Here is a 19,941-nt window from a genome sequence, read left to right as displayed (position 1 = left end):
TAAAAGGTTAGTTAAAGGTTTCTATTTCCAATATTGTACAGTGGTCACACGAAACATTTCTTCCATTTTGAGTGAGAGTCCCTGTTCTTAAAATGGGAAATACGACCGCATAGATCTTTGAATATTATTGAGGAAGAAGGGGAAAAGATTTGGACATGACCACTTATATGTGCAGGACGAGAGGGACAGGCTGAAGATGACTTATAGATTGTGGGTTTGGATAGTGGTGGTGTCAATAGTGATAGAAAATACAAGGAGAGGAAGAAGCATTTTGAACTTTTAAGTAAAGAGCAAGTCATACAAGAGGATATGTTGGAGAGTCAGACTGAAATGTGAGACTGGATTGATGGGGACTTGTCAGTGATGGAAAGGTATAACATGAGTTTTATAAAAAGGAAATAGCCTTTGAAATACAAGTGATAGTGTATCTTCAACTCTATTACAAAGGTAATCTACCTTTAAAAATGTGGTCTTTAGAAGTTAGAATGGATGTCCATTTTTGTTGCAATAGCTTATCTCCTCTAGTTTTTCATAAATTCATATCCATGTCAGTGTCAGAACAAAAGAACAATTAACTCCTTTGAAATAGTGATTTTTCTATGTAAAAGCCTTTAAGTAGCGACCTGCTTTTTCTCATATTTGAGCTCTAAAAGGCAAAATAAACTTTTCAAGAGTATTAGAAGTCCTAGTTATCTAATTATCTAACTTTGACTCTGAAACTAGGAAAAAAATGCAAATAATAGTGACATACTGTGAAAACTGGATAAGACATATCTACATAGCTACTTTTTCATTATAGGCCTTCATCTTGCCCTTTCATACAGAGTGGTTCTTTTCTTGTCTGCTGTGCAGATCTCTACTCATTTTAGATTAGTCTTACCCTGCTGCTCCCTGAATGGGTTGCAGTGTGTTGATTTTAAACTAAGTGCAAATGTCTACATGTGCATGTGCAGAAGGTGTCAGCATGGTAGCTGTGCAAACACCTGCCTCTTTGTTGTGGTCAGTTGATTGACACTGTGTAAAGTTTGGGTTTTTTGTGTGTGTAAGGTTTCCCCTCCCTCTATCTGAATAAACTAGAACGAACTACAAAATATTTTGTAATGGCATTAAATAGTTTTTCTGTTGTGTTTTGGGGTTATTACCCTTGTGTTTCTTTCTAAAATGTAATTGCTTCATTGCCTGGGTAGTTTCGCATAATAGATCTTCTTGGAAAACCTAGGTTCAAATTTGTACTGAGTGAGCAAACCAGATGCCAGGAGTTGTTGATGTAGACCTGATCACATTTCAATTAATTCAGTTCTCTCATTATTTTCCATGGGCTACTGTTGAAACTGAGAGATTTAAAAACATTTTTTGGATACTTGCTCTCATGTTTGAAGTTTTGAAACCCACTCATCTAGTTTCCCTTGTTGGCAGAAGCTTGTGTATGGGCAGGCTACTCTGCCTACAGTGCCAAAAAAGAAACGAGAGCTGATTTCACTATCTTCTGTGAATTCTTTGCTTAAATCCTTTCTCCTTGTTCTTCATAACTGGTGCCTGGTTAATCCTTTGTGCCTGGCATATGGTTTCTTTGGGTAGATCTGTTTGTACTATTGCTGATATTATTCCCTTTTTCTCATTACATAGGCAATCACCATTTGAGATGCTGGTATTTTTAGCACTTAAAATGATGGAGTCTTCATTTTGTTGGTTTACTTCCACATCATCTGGTTCTGGTGTTTTACACTGAACATATCATCCAGCAAAAGCTTAAAAGCACTGGTCCTAGAGATAAGCTCTGTGACTGCTATGTAACCATAATGAGACAGGAATGCAGACTTTTCCTTGGCACCCCTCTAATTTCTTCCTCTGATGCCTGTATGGGATCATTCCTATCCATGACCTTAACCTGTCTGATTTTTGTCTCCTTGAAGTTTCATGGAGCTTTTCACTTATGCATTCAGTATCAAGGCTCTGCCTGGCTCCAGAAAAGTTCTGGAGTTAGCTTTTGATTCATGTAAATGATTGTGTAGGATGTATATCCCCTGGAGAGGTTAGATAGCCTGGTGGCTTAGGGGAATGGCTCCCCCTTCTGAAGCTAGAAGTCATGCATTCAAATGTGTCTGTAGTGGGAGGAGTAAAAATTGCTGTGTCTTTTATATTTTACAATGGTTCCTTCAGATCTTGAAATCTATGAATCTCTGTGAAAGAGGGAGGAGTTTTTCTTAGGATATCCCTTCATTCCTGGAAAACTTTATAGGCTGAAAGTCTGCAAAATGCTAGCTCAGGGGTCAGCAACCTTTCAGAAGTGGTGTGCTGAGTCTTCATTTATTCACTCTAATTTAAGGTTTAGTGTGCCATTAATACATTTTAATGTTTTTAGAAGGTCTCTTTCTATAAGTCTATAATATATAACTAAACTATTGTTGTGTGTAAAGTAAATAAGGTTTTTAAAATGTTTAAGAAGCTTCATTTAAAATTAAATTAAAATGCAGATCTCCCTGGACCGGTAGCCAGGACCCAGGCAGTGTGAGTGCCACTGAAAATCAGCTTGTGTGCTGCCTTCGGCATACGTGCCATAGGTTGCCTACCCCTGTGCTAGCTGTATATGTCCAGGGATACTGGAAAATTGCAAGGAATTTGTTTTATTTGATTTACCAAAAGGGAGGGTGTAGTAGGGATTAAATGTTTGTGTTCCAGAACATTTCTTAGTGGCAAGGTTGATGGAAAGATTAATTCTGGTATATCCCCTGGCTGCTTGGGACTCAAGACGAGACGCTTAATCATTCTCTTGAGAGAAGATGCAAATACAGAGCTTATTGATGATTGGAAATTCTAAACACATGCAAGTCATTTTACACTAAGTTCAGGTTCTCCATTTAGAGTAATGTTAAAACCATGTCATGAGAAAATACTGTAATTCTTGCTCCAATATAGTAGAACCCATATTACACATAGGTTTCAGAAAACTGGCAGAAACCTTCAGAGGATCAAGGCACTTGGCTTAGCAGACTTTAAAATCTGCAACACAGCCAGCTGGCCGGCATCCCCGGTGCCAGCTGGCTCAGCAGCAGAAGAGATGGCAGCTGTGCTTTGGGAACCCTGCACACAGAGAGGAAGCCATGCTGACAAGGGAAGCTCTTAAAATCTAGTGACACAATTAAACTCTGTTAACCAAGATTAGTCAATTGGGATTATGCATTAATTTGAATCATAAATGTGTCTTTTCTCTCAACGAGATAACACTGTATCTTCCTACCACTTTTTTTTTTTTTTTGAGTTCCTGTGTCAGTCACTCATGGTAGCACGGTTGGATTAGACTTCTATCACAGCAAGTCATTGGCTGTTTCTTGGTCACTATCAAATTTAAAATTAAATAGAAATTGGAAGTAATCTAAAATTTGCAGGACTACAAGGGTCCATTGTAGTGTACTTGATTTAGCTGTTCTTTTCCACGTAGTACGAAAATAGAGAAAGAAAAAAAGGAGCATGCTAAGCTACATGGAATGATCCGTACAGAAATAAGTGGAGCTGAAATTGCAGAAGAAATGGAGAAAGAAAGACGGTTCTTCCAGCTTCAGATGTGTGAGGTAAGGTTTAACATAGAATACAATTGTTCCATTAATATTCTTAAAAAGGAAATTTGAGAAAAGATAGATTCTGCATTATGACAACTGTTGCATTCAAAGAAAACTTGAAGGTTTTTATTAGACTCAGGATATTAAACTTCTTCACCCTGCCACACTAACTTCAGCAAGGAATCTACATTCTCTGCTATTATGTACTAATAAATTATAGAATCACCCATGTCTCATTCAATACATTATTCACAGATTAAATTAAATAGTCTTCACACTACTACTACACCACAAGTTATTTAGGGTTTAGGCTATCTGTTGCAGTGGTGTAATATGAAAATCTCAGTTCCACATCATTGGGCTGGTATTGAAAAACAAACAGCCATTAGTAATGGACTTTGCCTTTCAGATTCTTCATGATGATACTAATAATGTAATAATGATTGTTTGTAATTGTGAAGCATTTGATGTACTGCTCCCACCCTTTTTGGTTTCATGTTACAGGGAGCCAGACTTTAAGACCTGCTTAGAAAATTGATCCTCTTCTATTGAGATATTCTAGGTCAGGGGTGGACAAAACTGTCCTTCCGAGCTGCATACGACTATATTCAGAAGTTTGAGAGCCTAGGTGCGCTTGCCGGGGCTCGGGGCTTCTGCCCCACAGGAGGCACCTGCCGGGGCTTGGGGCTTCAGCCCCATTCCTGTTGAAGCCCTGAGCCCCAGAAGGTGTGCCCTGTGGGGCTGAAGTCCCGAGACCCCCTTCCCCACTGGTCAGAAGCCCCTATCTCACCAACTTGCTGCAAGGCAGAGGTCCTGAGCTCCCCCTCCCCCAGTCTGGTAGGTAGAGAAGGAGGGGACGTGGGGGACTCTGTGAGTCGAACTTTAATTGTAAAAGAGCTGCATGCGGCTCGCAAGCCACGTGCTCTAGATTCTAGTGTTGGTTGGCGCTAATTGATTCCACATGCTGATGTGACTGTGGCGATTCATTAGAAAAGCCTTGTACTCCTATACCGAGTCTAAGGGGTTGTATACACTGGCAAGTTTCTGTATAGTAAAGCAGCTTTTAGTGCTCAAACTGCAGACGTGTATGCACTACCAAGCCACTTTGTGCGCAGTAACTCCTCAGTTGCAGCGCTGCAAAAAAACCTACCTCAATGAGAGTCATAAGGTTATTTGTGCAGAGGCTCCAGCGCTCTATTGCCAGTGTAGACACTTGATTGCTTTCTGCGCTGTAATTGGCCTCCGGAGCTGTCCCATAATGCCTCAAGTGATAGCTTTGCCCATTGTTTGAACTCGGCTGCCCTGGAGACATGTGCCCCTCCCCTTTCACAGCATGGTTTCTGACAGCCATTGTGTGCTGTGCTGATCTGCTCCAGGATACAAAGCAAACCATTATTGTGGAATGCTCATGCACTTTAACACAGAGGCAAAGGTGTGTGTGTGGGGGGGGGTGCAGAGAGCGCAGGGAGGGAGGCGGGGGCTGATGTCGCAGTTTCCCTCTCCCTCTGCCTCAGGACTTGAAAAATTTGCTGCTTTCCACTTTCCTTAAAGCCCTCACCAGTCCTTTGTAGGAGAAGCTCAAATACTGTGAAGATGAGCACAGCATAAGAACCTGCTGTATAGGATAATGTTCCTGATGTTGCTACAACAGTGAAAAATTTTAAGAAAAAAGGATGGTTTAGATGAGATCAAGTTTGGGGCTTTTGAGCTTTGTTGAATCTCTTTACTTTAAAAAAGCTGAAAGTATTTTGTATGAAGCTGGTTGGAAGCTTTCATCGGTTCAATGCTTAATTTGAACAAGCACAATAAAATGAAGCACTGAAGGCTGTGCTTCAGTATTCAGTCATACAGAAAGGATTAAATATATTCCATAACCATATCCTGTAGACAGTAACGTTCCATGGTTCATGACCTTGCATAGGTAAGGAAGAAGAAATAAATTAAATAAACCTATACCACTTTGAAGCTTTCATTTTGCAAGATATAATATATTTTTCAGTTGTGGCATTTCAGTTTAATTTTAGTGATACTTAAAAAATTCCTACAGAATTTCTGCAGCCCTTATTATAGCTTGTTTTCTTTGTTGTGCAATAAAATCCTTATTTTTCTATAATGAAGCACTGCATTTTGTGAGTGTGCATCTCTTGCTTCCCTTGAGTTGCTTCCTTCCCAGTCTTTTTTTTTTTTTAAAGAAGTGTCAGAGAAGAAGCAGCTCAGCTGTTACAAGAAGTGCTCTATGTGTGGTTGTAAAGTTCAGCATCGCCAGTTCTCACAAATTTATTATGGGTGACATGATTTGACCCTTACTTTACAGAAGCTCATGATGATTTGAAAAGCCTTCACATGATTTTGGAGAAGCAAAATGAGAGTGATACCCCTTCCCTTTCCTAAAATGCCTTAAGGCTTAGAGGAAGGTGCATTAAACTGCAAGCCCAGAGACCATGAGTTTTTGGTTCTAGCTCATCTACGGAATGCGGTTGATATTTCTGTGCCTTTCATAACCCTTATTTTGAGTCAAGGTTTCATAACTTGTGGGAATAACAATTATTTGCCAGTTTCACAGAGAAGATAACTAAGAACTTGCAAAAGGTCACTTCAGTCAGAGCTAGGAATAGAACCTAGCATTCTGAGATAATAGAGTTTTGTCATCCACTCTGCCACACCTTTTAGAAGGAACATGTCAATGGGCAAACTTTTTGGCCTGAGGGCCACATCTGGGTGGGGAAATTGCATGCACGGCCATGAATATGTAGGGCTGAGGGAGGGAGTGCGGGGTGTGGGAGGGGAGGGGGTGCAGTGCACAGGAAGGGGCTCAGGGCAAGGGGTTGGGGCAGAGGAGGGGTGTGGGGTGTACAAGGAGGCTCAGAGAAGGGGGTTAGGGTGCAGGGGGATGCAGGAGGGGGCTCATGGTAGGGGATTGTAGTGCAGAAGGGGTGCAGGGTGTGGCAGGGGGTTGGGGTATGGCAGGGGGCTCAGGGCAGAGGGTTGTGGGGGCTCAGGGCAGGGTATTGGGGGTGCGGGGTACAGGAGGGGTTTGGGATGTGGGCTCCGGGGTGGCAGTTGTGTGTGCCAGGGCAGGCTGCCTGCCTGCCGCCCTGGCCCCATGCCACTCTCGAAGCAGCTGGCACCACATCCCTGCCGCTGCTCAGGGAGGGGAGGGCAGATGTCTCTGTGCGCTGCCCTTGCCTGTGGGTCCTTCCCCCGAAGCTCCCACTGGCTGCGGTACTCCCATTTCCGGTCAATGGTAGTAGCGCAGGCCTGCGGCGCCATTGGGGTGGTAATCCCGTGGGCTGGATCCAAAGCCCTGATGAGCCAGATCCAGCCCACGGGCTGTGGTTTGCCCACCCCTGGTTTAGGTGCTTATGTATAACAGTGTAGATCTGTGTCATACTGTAGCTGCTAGATTACATGTAAAGATTTGTGACTGCTACTGATATGTTTATGAATGCAGTTGCCTGTGGTCAGAGGGGATTGGGTTCAGTGACTTAGGAGGTCCCTACTAGTCCTGTGTTGCTACTGTTTCCATGTTAAGAGATTTAGGATCTTGACTTCAGTGGGGCCAGGATTCACCCATGGCTCTTTAGCTCAAGAGGTAGAGGCTCGTGTTTTAACATCCAAAGATCCTGCGTTTCACCCCCACAGATGACCCAAACAGGGTTATTTTTACATTTGGCTGTGCTGTCTGTAACCACTAGACCTCAATCTGCTCCCAGAGCCAAGAATAGAAACAAAGAATCCTGATGGTGACCAGTGTTTTTCTGCTGTCTCTCAAACACTTGTGTAACCCACTGACAATGTATATGTTGTGCTTCCCTGGAGGAGCTGATCTATGTAAAGGAAAACAGTGTGCTTTCCCCTACTAGTTAATCCTGTAGCTGAGGTGGATTTGAAGGCTATGGGGGTGTTGGGATTTTGTGGTTCCCAGTGAGTCTGCTGCTGGGTAGAATCAAGGGACTTCGATTCGATGCAGTTCAATGCAATGCGATTCAATTCAGTTCAACAAGGCTTTATTCAATATGTGCACAAGGAAAGCCCCTGGTACAAAAATCAGGCAGAGTCCCTCCAGCAAGGAGCCCTTCCCCTTGCTATTTTATACCACATGGCACTTACATAACAAGTTACATAACATGAACCTCTAACCAATCAGAGTTAACATTTCCATATATGGGTTTGTTTATCACATGCTCATAGTTCTCCATTCCACATGCTGAGCTCACACCCCTCCCCGTGGCCTTCTCCAGAATGTTCCTAGGCTGGTGAGCCACAGCATGCTTCCCTATGCATAAGCACCCTGTAAACCACATTTTATCCAAAATGAACACAAGCATACCCTTCAGGGGCAAACCATGCTGATAACGTGGGGGTTGAGGAAAAATACATATATATTAATTTTAACATAAGGATCCTGGAATAATCGCTAGAATGATTTTATGTTACAAAACATACCAGCACAACATCTAAATTCACTTTTAAATATTCATTTTACTGTTGCATTTTTATTTATATTTGGTTAATGAGAACTGTCCAGTTAAGAATAGGTACTGCAGACTTAGGCCTAGTATACACTGAGAGGGAGGCGGGGGGGATCGAGCTGAGTTACGCAACTTCAGCTATGTGAATAATGTAGCTGAAGTCGATGTACTTAGATCGATTTACTGTGGTGTTTTCACCGCAGTGAGTTGGCTGCTGCCGCTCCCCCATCAACTCCGCCTAGACTAGACGCGATAAATCGACCCTCGCCGGATTGATCGCTGCCCGCTGATCTGGGGGGTACTGTAGACATACCCTTAGTGTGTTTGAGACTAAGCAAAAGTGTGGGAGATTTTGCCTGTGTATCCAGAGAGTGGAAGCACCTGCCTTCAGAAAGTCAGAATTTGATTAGTTAAATGTATCTGTCCAATAAGCAAGCCTTGTGCCTCAGGGCATTGTTAATGTGAGAGAACCTTTCACTTGTAGGTCACCAGTTTGAAGTCCTCCCTACTCAGCTGAGATTAAAAGTTATTTTCATTTAATGGATGTTTGGTGGCCCCTCCATGAGGTGACTTTAGGGAGTCATAGTTCCAGCTCCCACACCACAGACTCACCACCATCCTTTGCACTAAACTGCAAGCTCTTCAGGGCAGGTACCATCTCTTATTATGTGTTTGTAAAGTGCCCAGCACAATGGGCCACTGATCTTGGTTGAGTCTCTAGTAAGTGCTCCTCCCACAGGATCCTACATCACCATGCTCACTATAACTTTGTGAGAGCTGGCAATGCTGAAATTGTCACAGACACGATGCAGCTGGACAGGGGAATGCAAAAATCAGAAGATGGATGAAAAACCGTGTTCCCCCTCATCCCCCATTTCATGATTTGTGATTAGGGTTGGCAATACTGAAAATCCCTTATAATAATAATTGGAGATATATCTATCTCCTACAACTGGAAGGGACCTTGGAAGGTCATTGAGTCCAGCCCCCTGCCTTCACTAGCAGGACCAAGTACTGATTTTTGCCCCAGATCCCTAAGTGGCTCCCTCAAGGATTGAACTTACAATCCTGGGTTTAGCAGGCCAATGCTCAAACCACTGAGCTATCCCTCCCCCGTTTCTGGCATACAAACATGTTTATTGCCAGATAGATGTATCTTGGGCTTGCACCATGGCTGGCTTGACTGTGAATGTGCATCTAGATGCTACTGTTTGGTTACAGGATGATTTCCTGAAGGCCCTCCAGGTCTCCCTCATGCTTCTTGTGATCTGACTTTTAGTAGGCCTCAAGAGTTAAAGGGCAAGGGTTTGAGTTAGCAACAGACAAGTATCTGAATTGGATATTAAGACTTGGCATTGACACCAGTTGTTTGAAGTTTGGTTGATGCCCTGAGGTCTCTCTTCCACATGGTCAATTTTTTTTCAGCTTTTCAAAATCTGCTGTGGTTGTTAAAGCTTGTTGAAATATAATTGAAAATAATTTTGAAATTACCATTCCTATAAATCACAAAATATGAAAAAGTAATTGATATTTCATTAATTTTACTTCTGTGAATTACTGTTTTAACAGTACCTTCTGAAAGTCAATGAAATCAAGATTAAAAAAGGAGTTGACTTGCTGCAGAATTTGATCAAGTATTTTCATGCACAGTGCAAGTAAGTTTTATGTTTCTTTGTTTCAAAAGATTCTATAATTACAATATTTTGCATTTTCATGGAAACTGGTAGCGGCAATAACTTTTCCAAAAATATTTTTCTGTGTCTTCAAAATAGATCTAAGACTCAGCTGAACACATTTCACTGCAGACTTTTGACATATTGATTTGGTCTAATAGATCAATTACTGGTTTGTTGCTATATTACTTAATATGAAATGAGGTGCTAGATTGAGCTAATATTGTGGCATGTTGTCATCTGCAACACATAATCACCACATGATTGTTTGTCGTGTTCAGTAATCTGTCCATGGAAGGGAGCGAGACAGATTGGCCTGCTGGCTTTGAAATCTTTGAGTGTATCTATCAATGAGCAAAGTCAGTTCTATTCTCTCTAAAAATACATTGGATAAGCAGTAGTGTAAAGGTGTGTTGAAAGAATGGCTTTACTTTATTTCTAGCTGAATGGAGAACTTCAATAATGAGAAACTCAGAAGCTCTCATTAGACTGCAAAATACTAGGACTTGTTTTACTCTATTTGTTTTTGACAGATTGATAATGTAGCAATACACTCATTATTCTGAAGTGTGAACGACATTATCAACCTGTTTAGATCCATAAACATCCATCAGGTTGTATAAAAGTAAATTTTCTTTGCTGTACTACTAGTGAGACTCAAAAATCACTTTCATTGTTGATAATCTTTGTCATTCATCAACTTTATGCATTTCATTGAGCTTGGGCAATGAAAATAATATTTTTCCCATGTGGTTCATAATGCTGCTATATTTGTGTTGCAAACACTGCAGAGTAATATTTAATGTAAACAAACTGTGTGTGTGTGCTGTATTTTTTAATCATGAAAATGTTAAAAATGTTCAGAATGGTTTTTATTTAATTAAAAAGTACTGGAGTAGATGGGATAAGGGAACATGATCATAGTTATTCGAACTGTCGGTGCACATGTATATTCAGGCCACACATACTTCTCAAATGCTTGGCAATAAGTGATTGATTGCTTGGGTCCCTTTGAGAAGCTGAGGGATCTTCCTTTCTATGGGAAGCTCCCATCAGATCCTGAGACATTGGACATTAAAAGTCGTCATGTTTTTATGTGCAGAAGAACCATCAGTATTCTAAAACTAGGGTGTGTATTGGGGCGGGGGGTGCCGGGGAAGAGATTGCATATTTTTAGTGAGAAAGAGGAAAACTTTTTGAGCAGGTTGATTTTAAATTGATGTCAGGGTTTTTTTAAGGTGTTCAGAGAGCTGGAATGTTAGAATGAGTTTGCAAGAAGATGGATTAGTGGGCAGATTGCAGGTGAATTGGTCCAAAGTGCATGAAATGAATGTATCCTGTGGCCTTGCAGTTTGTTGAATTTTCATAATTTGTTGCATGGCTATGACCTCGATGTATATGGAGTCTCTGTGAATATACATTTACCAGCTTCTACCATGTCTCTTTTTTCAGTAAAGTGTTTGTTTTTTAACAGAAAAGAAAAAAATACTAAATTCTAACAATACTATTTCCTTTCTGTTTTTTTTTTTTAAGTTTCTTCCAGGATGGACTGAAAGCAGTTGAAAGTCTCAAGCCTTCAATTGAAACACTCTCAACTGATCTTCACACAGTAAGTAGCAGTCTGCCATATTGCTTTTTCAAATTTTGTGTTTATTAAAGAAATCTAATCCTTTTTATTCAGACTTATTGAGTAGAGCTTTGAGTAGATTATAAAACTGTTGTTGTTGTTTGTATTGCTATAGTGTGTAGAAGTACTAGTCATGGACCAAGACCATATTGTGGTAGGTGTAGTACGAACATAGAACAAAAAGACAGTCTCTGTCCTGAAGAACTACAGTCAAAATATAAGACAAAAGCAGATGGAGACAGACACACAGGGGAGTACAAGTAAACAGTGAGACAGCGTGGTAGGCAGTGGTCTCAGCACACCAGCAGCCAAACCATTGTCAAGTTTTTTGTAGGCATATGGGTAAAGGAACTTATCGTTTCTCTCTTGTATTTTCATTCTTGTTGATCGTTTGTCAGGAAATCTGAACCAGTTAAGCAACAAGCTGTAAAGAACTGTGTTAATATAAATAGTAACACATTAATTTTTAACCTCTGTCATGTCTGTGTCTGTACTCTAGATTAAACAAGCACAGGATGAGGAAAGGAAACAACTAATACATCTTAGAGATATTTTAAAATCAGCACTCCAAGTTGAGCAGAAAGAGGTGAGCATATAAGGTGATTTAACTTTGAAATACCCATTGTAAATACAATTCTAATTTAATGTTAGTATTTGAAGTCCAACAGTTATTTATACCAGCAATATAAATCTATTCATTGTTTTTGGTTAACTTATTAATCTTTGTCTTGATGCTGATGTTAAGTGCTTCTGGCAATTTTTTTTAAAGGAAGGAATCCTTGCAGACTTTTAGTGAGAGTTTGCAAAAGGACTTCGCTGCTTGTCTCTTTCTAGTATTGTAAAACACTTGAGTAGTTTGGGCAGTGCCATGAACTGTAGATGAATGGTTCTTTCTCAAACTGAGAATGAAAGCACTTTGATATCAATAATACCCAGGCAGTAAAGAGCTTATCTAGTAAATGTAGTCTCAAATACCAGTAACATTATTTTTAACTAACATAAATCCAAACCCCCAAATGCCTCATCTACAACAGTAACAATGGAGCTGGAAGTTCTGCAATACCTCACCTCTCAAAGATGTCAGTATGTTGAGTCACTTAAACTGTTCCATCAATTAAATTATTCATCTGATTAGTACAAATGCAGTCTTCTGAGTTTTAACCAGGATTTCTCAGTCAGGTTTTAAACATACTGAGGGCACTTCAGCCTGCAACCCAGGGGTCTCAAACTCAAATGACCCCGAGGGCCGCATGAGGACTAGTGCATTGGCCCGAGGGCCGCATCACTGACACGCCCCCTTGCTGCCCCTGGCCCCACCCCCAATCCACCCCTTCCATGAGGCCCCGCCCCTGCCCTGTCTCTTCTCCACCTCCTCCCCTAAGCGCGCGCAGTTTTAATAAATATATACACTCAGTAATGCACCTCACTCAAAGGACAAAACACGCACTTAGATTTACTGCCTAAGGCTCTGGGAGGGAGTTTGGGTGGGGGAGGGGGTCTGGATGCAGGCTCTGTGCTCGATGCAGGCTCCAGGCTGCGGCAGGGGGTGGGGGTGCAGGCTTTGGGACAGAGTTTGGGGATAGGAGGGAGTGCAGGGGTGAGGGCTGTGGGGCTGAGGGCGAGGGGTTCATGATGCGAGGGGGCTCAGGGCTAGGGAAGAGGGTTGGGCTGTGGGGTGAGGGCTGTGGATGAGGGGTTCATGATGCGAGGGGGCTCAGGGCTAGGGAAGAGGTTTGGAGTGTGGGGTGAGGGCTGTGGATGAGGGGTTCATGATGTGGGGGCGCTCAGGGCTGGGGCAGAGGATTAGGGTGCGGGGGGATGAGGGGTTCATGATGTGGGGGTGCTCAGGGCTGGGGCAGAGGATTAGGGTGCGGGGGGATGAGGGCTCTGGCTGGGGCTGAGGATTAGGGTGCAGGGGGATGAGGGGTTCATGATGTGGGGGTGCTCAGGGCTGGGGCTGAGGATTAGGGTGCGGGGGGAATGAGGGCTCTGGCTGGGGCTGAGGGTTTGGGGTTGGAGAGGCTCAGGGTAAGGGAAGCCTGCCTTGCCAGTACTGGCGGAGGGCAGGCACTAGGACCCTGCACCCTAATCCTCTGCCCCAGCCAGAGCCCTCATCCCCCCACACCCTAATCCTCTGCCCCAGCCCTGAGCGCCCCCACATCATGAACCCCTCATCCCCCCGCACCCTAATCCTCTGCCCCAGCCCTGAGCGCTTCCCTTCCCCCCACCCTCCCCCCAGCCCGGCCCCGGCGGGTCCCGCTTCCCTTCCCCCGGCCCGGGCCCGGGCCCGGCGGGTCCCGCTTCCCCCCCCCCCTTACCCGAGCGCGTCTCCGGCGGTCCCGCTCAGAGCCGCGTGGTGAGGGGGCGGGGCTGGGAGCTCCACGCCGAGCGCAGCGCTCAGCCCAGAGCTCCCAGCCCCGCCCCCTCCCCACGCGGCTCGGATCGGGGCGGGGCTCAGGCGCTCGGACGGAGACTCGGCGCTCTATGCGCCGAGGCTCCAGGAGAGGGGCGGAGGCGGGAGCCTCCGCTTTTCTCTTGGGGGCCCCTGCGGAGCTCCCCTGGGGAGCTCCGCGGGCCGCAGGGAAGAGCTCCGCGGGCCGCATGCGGCCCGCGGGCCGCATGTTTGAGACCCCTGCTGCAACCTATGGTTTGGACCCATGCCTCTTATGGCTGATTATAATCTAGCCTGGAATATTGGGTTTACCACTGGCTGAGATCATCATTGGTTTCCCTTGTTTAGACAAAGTGGCACTTTTCTTCTTTCTAGTAGTTGTTGGATCTGTCACAGTTCAGGGCAACTGCACCTATACCTCTCTCCATAGTCCACCAAGGACACCCACTGTAGGCTCCTGGCTCCTCAGCCATCACCTCTCATGGGCAGAGACCTCTGTCTCTCTCCCTCCTGACCAGGGTTTTTCAAGGCTGCACACCTCCCTGCCTGCACTGTGATATTCCAGCAAGCCAGACTGCCTAAGCAGGTGAATGTCTGTACTTTGGTATGCCAGGCATAATTGCCCGCAGGTATAAGTTACCATGCAGCTCTTTCTAAGCAAGCACATTTATTCTTTAAGTGAAAACATTACAGAGAAACGTCTTAAAAACAGTGAAGGAACCTACACATATGCTAAAAAGCTGAACAAAGATCACCCCAGTTCCGGGCTCCAGAAGGTGTCATTCCTGAAGAATTGTGGTCCCCTTGACTGGATGGTCCTGTACATTTGGAGGATCAGAAAGAAGGCCCTAAATCCATGTTAATTCCAACTATTTATCCCAAAGTTCTTTCTTTGTCTGTTGGTCTCTGGAGGATCTAGTTTGGACTAGTATATGCAAATGCACCCAGGAGAGCGGCATACAACCTGGCTGATTTGCCTTAATCAGCACCTACTGTTTTTAGTTCCTGAAGGAGCTGTGGCAGCCCCCCCCATGGAATACAACACAATCATACATAAACAATTCATTTAAAACAGTGGACCCCAAAGATACTTAAACTTAATTCAATAAGGTCTTCCAAGGATATGCAGAAAATTACCCTATCTGTCACAGATCCATAAATAAAATGACAAGTATAGCATTTTTGCCTGTCTCAGCTTCTCTTTTGGGGAGAGATTATTGAGGAGGTTGTTGTGGAATAACTAGTATCTTCCTTGACCTCTTTCAGTCTGGCTTTACATTTGGGCTTAGTACAGATGCTGTGCTGCTTCTTGTTCTAGTCATGGCCGAATGACTATTAATTAATCATTGGAACAGTTTACCAAGGATTGTAGTAGATGTTCCATCACTCGGAATTTTTTAAATCTAGATTGGACATTTTTCTAAAAGATATGCTCTAGTTCAAACAGATATTCATTTGAGGAAGTTCTATGGCCTGTGCTATGCAGGAAGTCGGACTAGATGATCAAAATGGTCCCTTTTGGCCTTAGAATCTATGAGTCATGCTTATAAACCATTCAGCAGTCTTGGATACTGTTTTCTGTGAGATACTACTGATATGCAAGGGTGAATGGTGTTAAGTTTGTATTGCTCAGCTCTTGGAGAGCTCTAAGAAAAAAAGTTTCTCATTTGTCCAGAAGGCTTTCCTATTTGGGGTTCTGCAGTTTTCTCATTTAAAGTATATCTGAGGCTGCCATTGGTGAAGAAGGTAAGACACTTTGAACTGCAGTGGCTCACAGGTGTAAGCTTCTTTTCCATTAGACATAGATGGGCTGGGTAACTCTACTTTCCACCCCTGGCCAAGGTAGAACTCTCTTGGCTAAGAGTTCACTGAAGCTCAGTCCAAACAAGAAAGAGGTGGTGCTTGCAGTTTGGAGAAGATATTTATTAACTCTTTGAAGGGGCTATGTCTGCCTTTTGTTCTGAGGTCCTTCCGGATCCTTGCACCATGGCCGGGCTCCAAGGTGGCAGTAGTAGCTGAATGCTTTTTTTCATCATTAGTCTGAACGGCCTTCCTCACTAGTCAAGCACAGCTATTTTTACTTCCAAATCCATCACTGTGTGTTATACTTTGTGCTGTTCTTTAAGACCACTTTGAAAACCTCAGCTAATATGTAATATACCTGCTTCCTTTACTATATGGTGTCTGTTCTACTTGGGTTGTGCCCATTATACCTCTGTTCCATAGACCAGTGGTTCTCAAACTATTGTGCTTGTGACCCCTTTCACACAGCAAGCCTCCGAGTGTGACCCCTCTTATAAATTAAAAACACTTTTTTTATATTTAACACCATTATAAATGCTGGAGGCAAAGTGAGGTTTGGGGTGGAAGCTGACAGCTCACGACCCCCCATGTAATAACCTCGTGACCCCCTGTGGGGTCCTGACCCCCAGTTTGAGAACCCCTGCCATAGACAATACCAGTTTGTTTCGAGGTGCAGTTTCAGATGTTAACCTTAATGTATAAAATTCCACATGGTTTAGGTCCCTATACTAGCCTGATATTTGTGACTTACTGGAGGACACTTGCTAACAGTCCTCAGATTTAAGTTCTGGGGAGCTGGGGGCAAGTAGTCTGTTAGTGGAGACGGAGAGTACCTTGGCTCTGGAATTTGCTATTTGCTATTCAGGAGGTGGTTTCTCTAAGTTTGTGTCTTTTTGTGCTTGTTAGTATTTGTATTAATGTTCCCAGTGCATGTGATGAGCACACTGTTATAAACTGAAAAAAAGAAATATAAACTTGTATGTTCTTAGAAGTAGTAATAAGGCAGTGATACCAATACAATTTTTTTGGGACTATGTTGTTAAGTATTTTGTCAGGTTTAAAAGTACACGTGAAAAAATAGCTTTAAAACAAAATGTTCTGCTAATTTCACAATGCATGATTCTTTTATTTTGCTAATCTTTGTTATGCATAGACATGCTCACTTTCCTGCAGGATATTAAAAGTAATATAATTTGAAAAACATTAAGCACTGGAAAACGAGTCAGTTTTGATAGTAACAACAAACTGTTGGTCAGTCTAATTCATTACAATGTAATTTCTTGTACTGTAACTGATTTTTTTTTCCCTCCTAAAATGCATTTACCTTTTGTGACCGAAGTCTAGGAGAGTAAGTGTTTCAATGTTTTTTATAAATAGTACGTTGCATGATTTCCATATGGATTTCAAGAAACTGGATTTTTCCTTGAAAATTTTTTGTTTTGTCTGTATGCAAAAGTTGTTTCCATTTTCCTTTGTGTTCTTTGAATTGCTCAAAAATATATTAGGTTTTTAACGGGGAAAGAAAATGTATTAGTGCAAATCAGATTTCAAAACTGACTATTCTTTCTTTTTGTTGGAAATCAAATCCGGTTGCTTGATTTGGCCTACATAAGAGGGGTGTGTGTGTGTGTGTGTGTGTGTTTAACCCATTTAATGAATGAACTAATGGAAATGTTGTATATTGTCCCTGTTATGTTTTTGCGTACATTCACAGTGAACATCTGTTGTTGTGACTGTGTGCATCATTTTCCTTACATGCAACTTCCTCAAACTTGATTTGCAGCACAACTTCTTTTCAATTAGTCACTGAAAATGAATTCCGCTTGTGTGTGTTTACTTTGCTTGTTAGTTTTATTTTTTTTAAATGTTAAATGTGTTTTCAAATTGTAGAATACATATAAGTTCAGATATTAACCTTGAGGTGCAATGACTTCTTGGTTTCTCTTGACTTTGTTGACTCTTCTGCTTATAAAGAGTTAACAGTAAAACTAGCAAGCAACAAGACTACAACATAGCTATAGGATTCTAGTGAGTGGAAACGAGTAATTCATTTACTAGACTGATATAAAATTAACATGGAACACGTTAAATCAGTAAGGCTAACTAATAAGTCTCAAAATGTAGTTGTACTTGGGGAATAATGAAGTGGGTGTGTTTCCAGTGAGGTCCCAAAGGTCTCAGTGCTTGTCCCTCTCTACTCAAAATCTTTATCAGCGACCTGGAAAGAAACATAAAATCATCAATGATAAATTTTGCCTATGACACAAAAAGTGAGGGAACAGTAAATAATGAAGAGAACAGATAAATGATATAGAGCGATTTGGATTGTTTGGTGAACTGGGTGCAAGCACACGATATATAAGAACATACAGAAGAACGTAAGAAGGGCCATACTGGGTCAGACCAAAGGTCCATCTAGCCCAGTATCCTGTCTTCCAACAGTGGCTTATGCCAGGTGCTTCATAGGGAATGAACAGATCAGGTAATCATCAAGTGATCCATCTCCTGTCACCCATTCCTCGCTTCTGGCAAACCGAGGGTAGGATCACCATTCCTGGCCATCCTGGCTAATAGCCATTGATGGACCTATCCTCCATGAATTTATCTAGTTCTTTTTTTGAACCCTTTTATGGCCTTTACAACATCCTCTGGCAAAGAGTTCCGCAGGTTGTCTGTGCGTTGTGTGAAGAAATCCTTCCTTTTGTTTGTTTTAAATCTGCTGCCTATTAATTTCATTTGATGACTTCTAGTTCTTATGCTGTGTTTTAATATGGCTAATTGTATACATCTAGGAAAAAAGAATGTAGGCCATACTTACAGGATGGGAGACTCTATCCTAGGAAGCAGTGACTGGAAAAAATGTGGGGGTCCTAGTGGTTAATCAGCTGAACATGAGCTCCCAGCGTGATGCTGTGGCCAAAAGAATTAATGCAATCCTGGGATGCATAAACAGGAATCTTGAGTAGGAGTAGAGAGGTTACTTTACCTCTACATTTGGCACCGATGTAACTACTGCTGAAATACTTTGTCCAGTTCTGGTGCACACAATCAAGAAGGATGTTGATAAATGGGAGAGGGTTCAGAGAAGAGCCATGAGAATGATTAAAGGATTAGAAAACTTGCCTTATAGACTCAAGGAGCTCAATCTATTTAGAATAACATAGAGAAGGGTTAAGGGGGTAACTTGATTACAGACCATAAAGTATCTGCAAAGGGAATAAATGTTTAAGAATGGGCTCTTCGGTATAGCAGAGAGAGATTTCGTATGATCCAATGGCTGCAAGTGGAATAGACCAATTCAGATGGGAAATAAGGTGTAAATTCTTAATGGTAAGAGTAACCACTGGAACAATTTACTAAGGGTTGTGGTGGATTCTCTATCATTGACAATTTTAAAATCAAGATTGGGTGTTTTTTCTAAAAGTGTTCTAGGAATTATTTTGGGGAAGTTCTCTCTGTGTTATAGAGGAGGTCAGACTAGATGGTCACAATGGTCCCTCTGGCCTTGGAATCTATGAATTTATTACTTTATATTCATTCACTTCTTAAAAAGTTAGGTTTGAAAGTAACTGTAATGTAGTATTTATTGAGTTCAGTAAGCTAAAGACCCCTCTCTAGTTCTCCTGGAATCTGGCCTATCTAGGCCAGTGCTAGGTAGGATAAATTTTTAATCTCCATTGATTATGGTAGCTGTGCCATATGTGAATTCAGAAGGGCTGGCTGTAAGAGGTTCCTGCAAGCAGGGAAGCTTGAGGGATTCTTTGGAGAATATAAGGAATTATAGAAGAGAGGGTGTGAACTCTCAAAGGCTCCAGTGGGAGTGATGCTAGAAAACACAGAAAGAGAGGAGCAGAGCTTTGTGTTCTAGTCAGAAGTGAATGGAAGAGTCTAAATTGACTGACATATTTGACTCACAGGCAATGTGTATATATTGACGTAACTAGCTGAAACCCCACTGTCAGACACAGCTGTAGACGGGTCAGTTGCTTGAGATAACAGTGACCTTTCTTGGGCTTTTTTGGTGTATAGAGATAGATTGATAATATAAATGCAGTTAATCATCTCTTTCATGTTAACACAGCACTGCTTTGTGTTTATAAAAATAATCCCTTCTCAAGTCTCTTGAAATATAGTTATAAATTAAAAATAAAACTTTGCACTAAAGATGCATAGCAGGCTAGTTGTAATTTGTGTTGTCCACCATTTTATTATACAAATCTTTTCTGGTGATATTGCATTCAGACAGACTTCTTAAATTGAAGATGGGATTATCCTAGCATGTTTCTCCCATTGGCACAGAACACTCCTACAGGACAATGTTTTTACTGTTCCACTTACAAATAAAATGCCTGTCACTTGTTTGCTATGCTGTTCAGCTTGGTTTAGAAGAAAGTCTTTGTAACAGTATAAATTACTT

The 19,941-nt window shown here is 42.2% G+C and overlaps 1 protein-coding gene across 4 annotated transcripts in view; it reads left to right on the top strand.

The window, feature by feature from the left end:
- Window positions 1–19,941, top strand: part of ASAP2 (ArfGAP with SH3 domain, ankyrin repeat and PH domain 2) — a 169,328-nt gene that overhangs the window by 62,493 nt on the left and 86,894 nt on the right. For all 4 annotated transcript variants that reach the window (XM_045011502.1, XM_045011499.1, XM_045011500.1 and 1 more), the window contains exons 6-9: window positions 3,440–3,569; window positions 9,599–9,684; window positions 11,236–11,311; window positions 11,829–11,915. In XM_045011502.1, coding sequence (XP_044867437.1) covers window positions 3,440–3,569; window positions 9,599–9,684; window positions 11,236–11,311; window positions 11,829–11,915 — 379 coding nt within the window. The remainder of the gene's footprint in view (window positions 1–3,439; window positions 3,570–9,598; window positions 9,685–11,235; window positions 11,312–11,828; window positions 11,916–19,941) is intronic.

Source organism: Mauremys mutica, chromosome 3 (assembly GCF_020497125.1).
Source record: "Mauremys mutica isolate MM-2020 ecotype Southern chromosome 3, ASM2049712v1, whole genome shotgun sequence".
NCBI lineage: Eukaryota > Metazoa > Chordata > Testudines > Geoemydidae > Mauremys > Mauremys mutica.
Note: the sequence above shows the minus strand (reverse complement) of the source record. Positions and strands in the feature narration are given on the sequence as shown.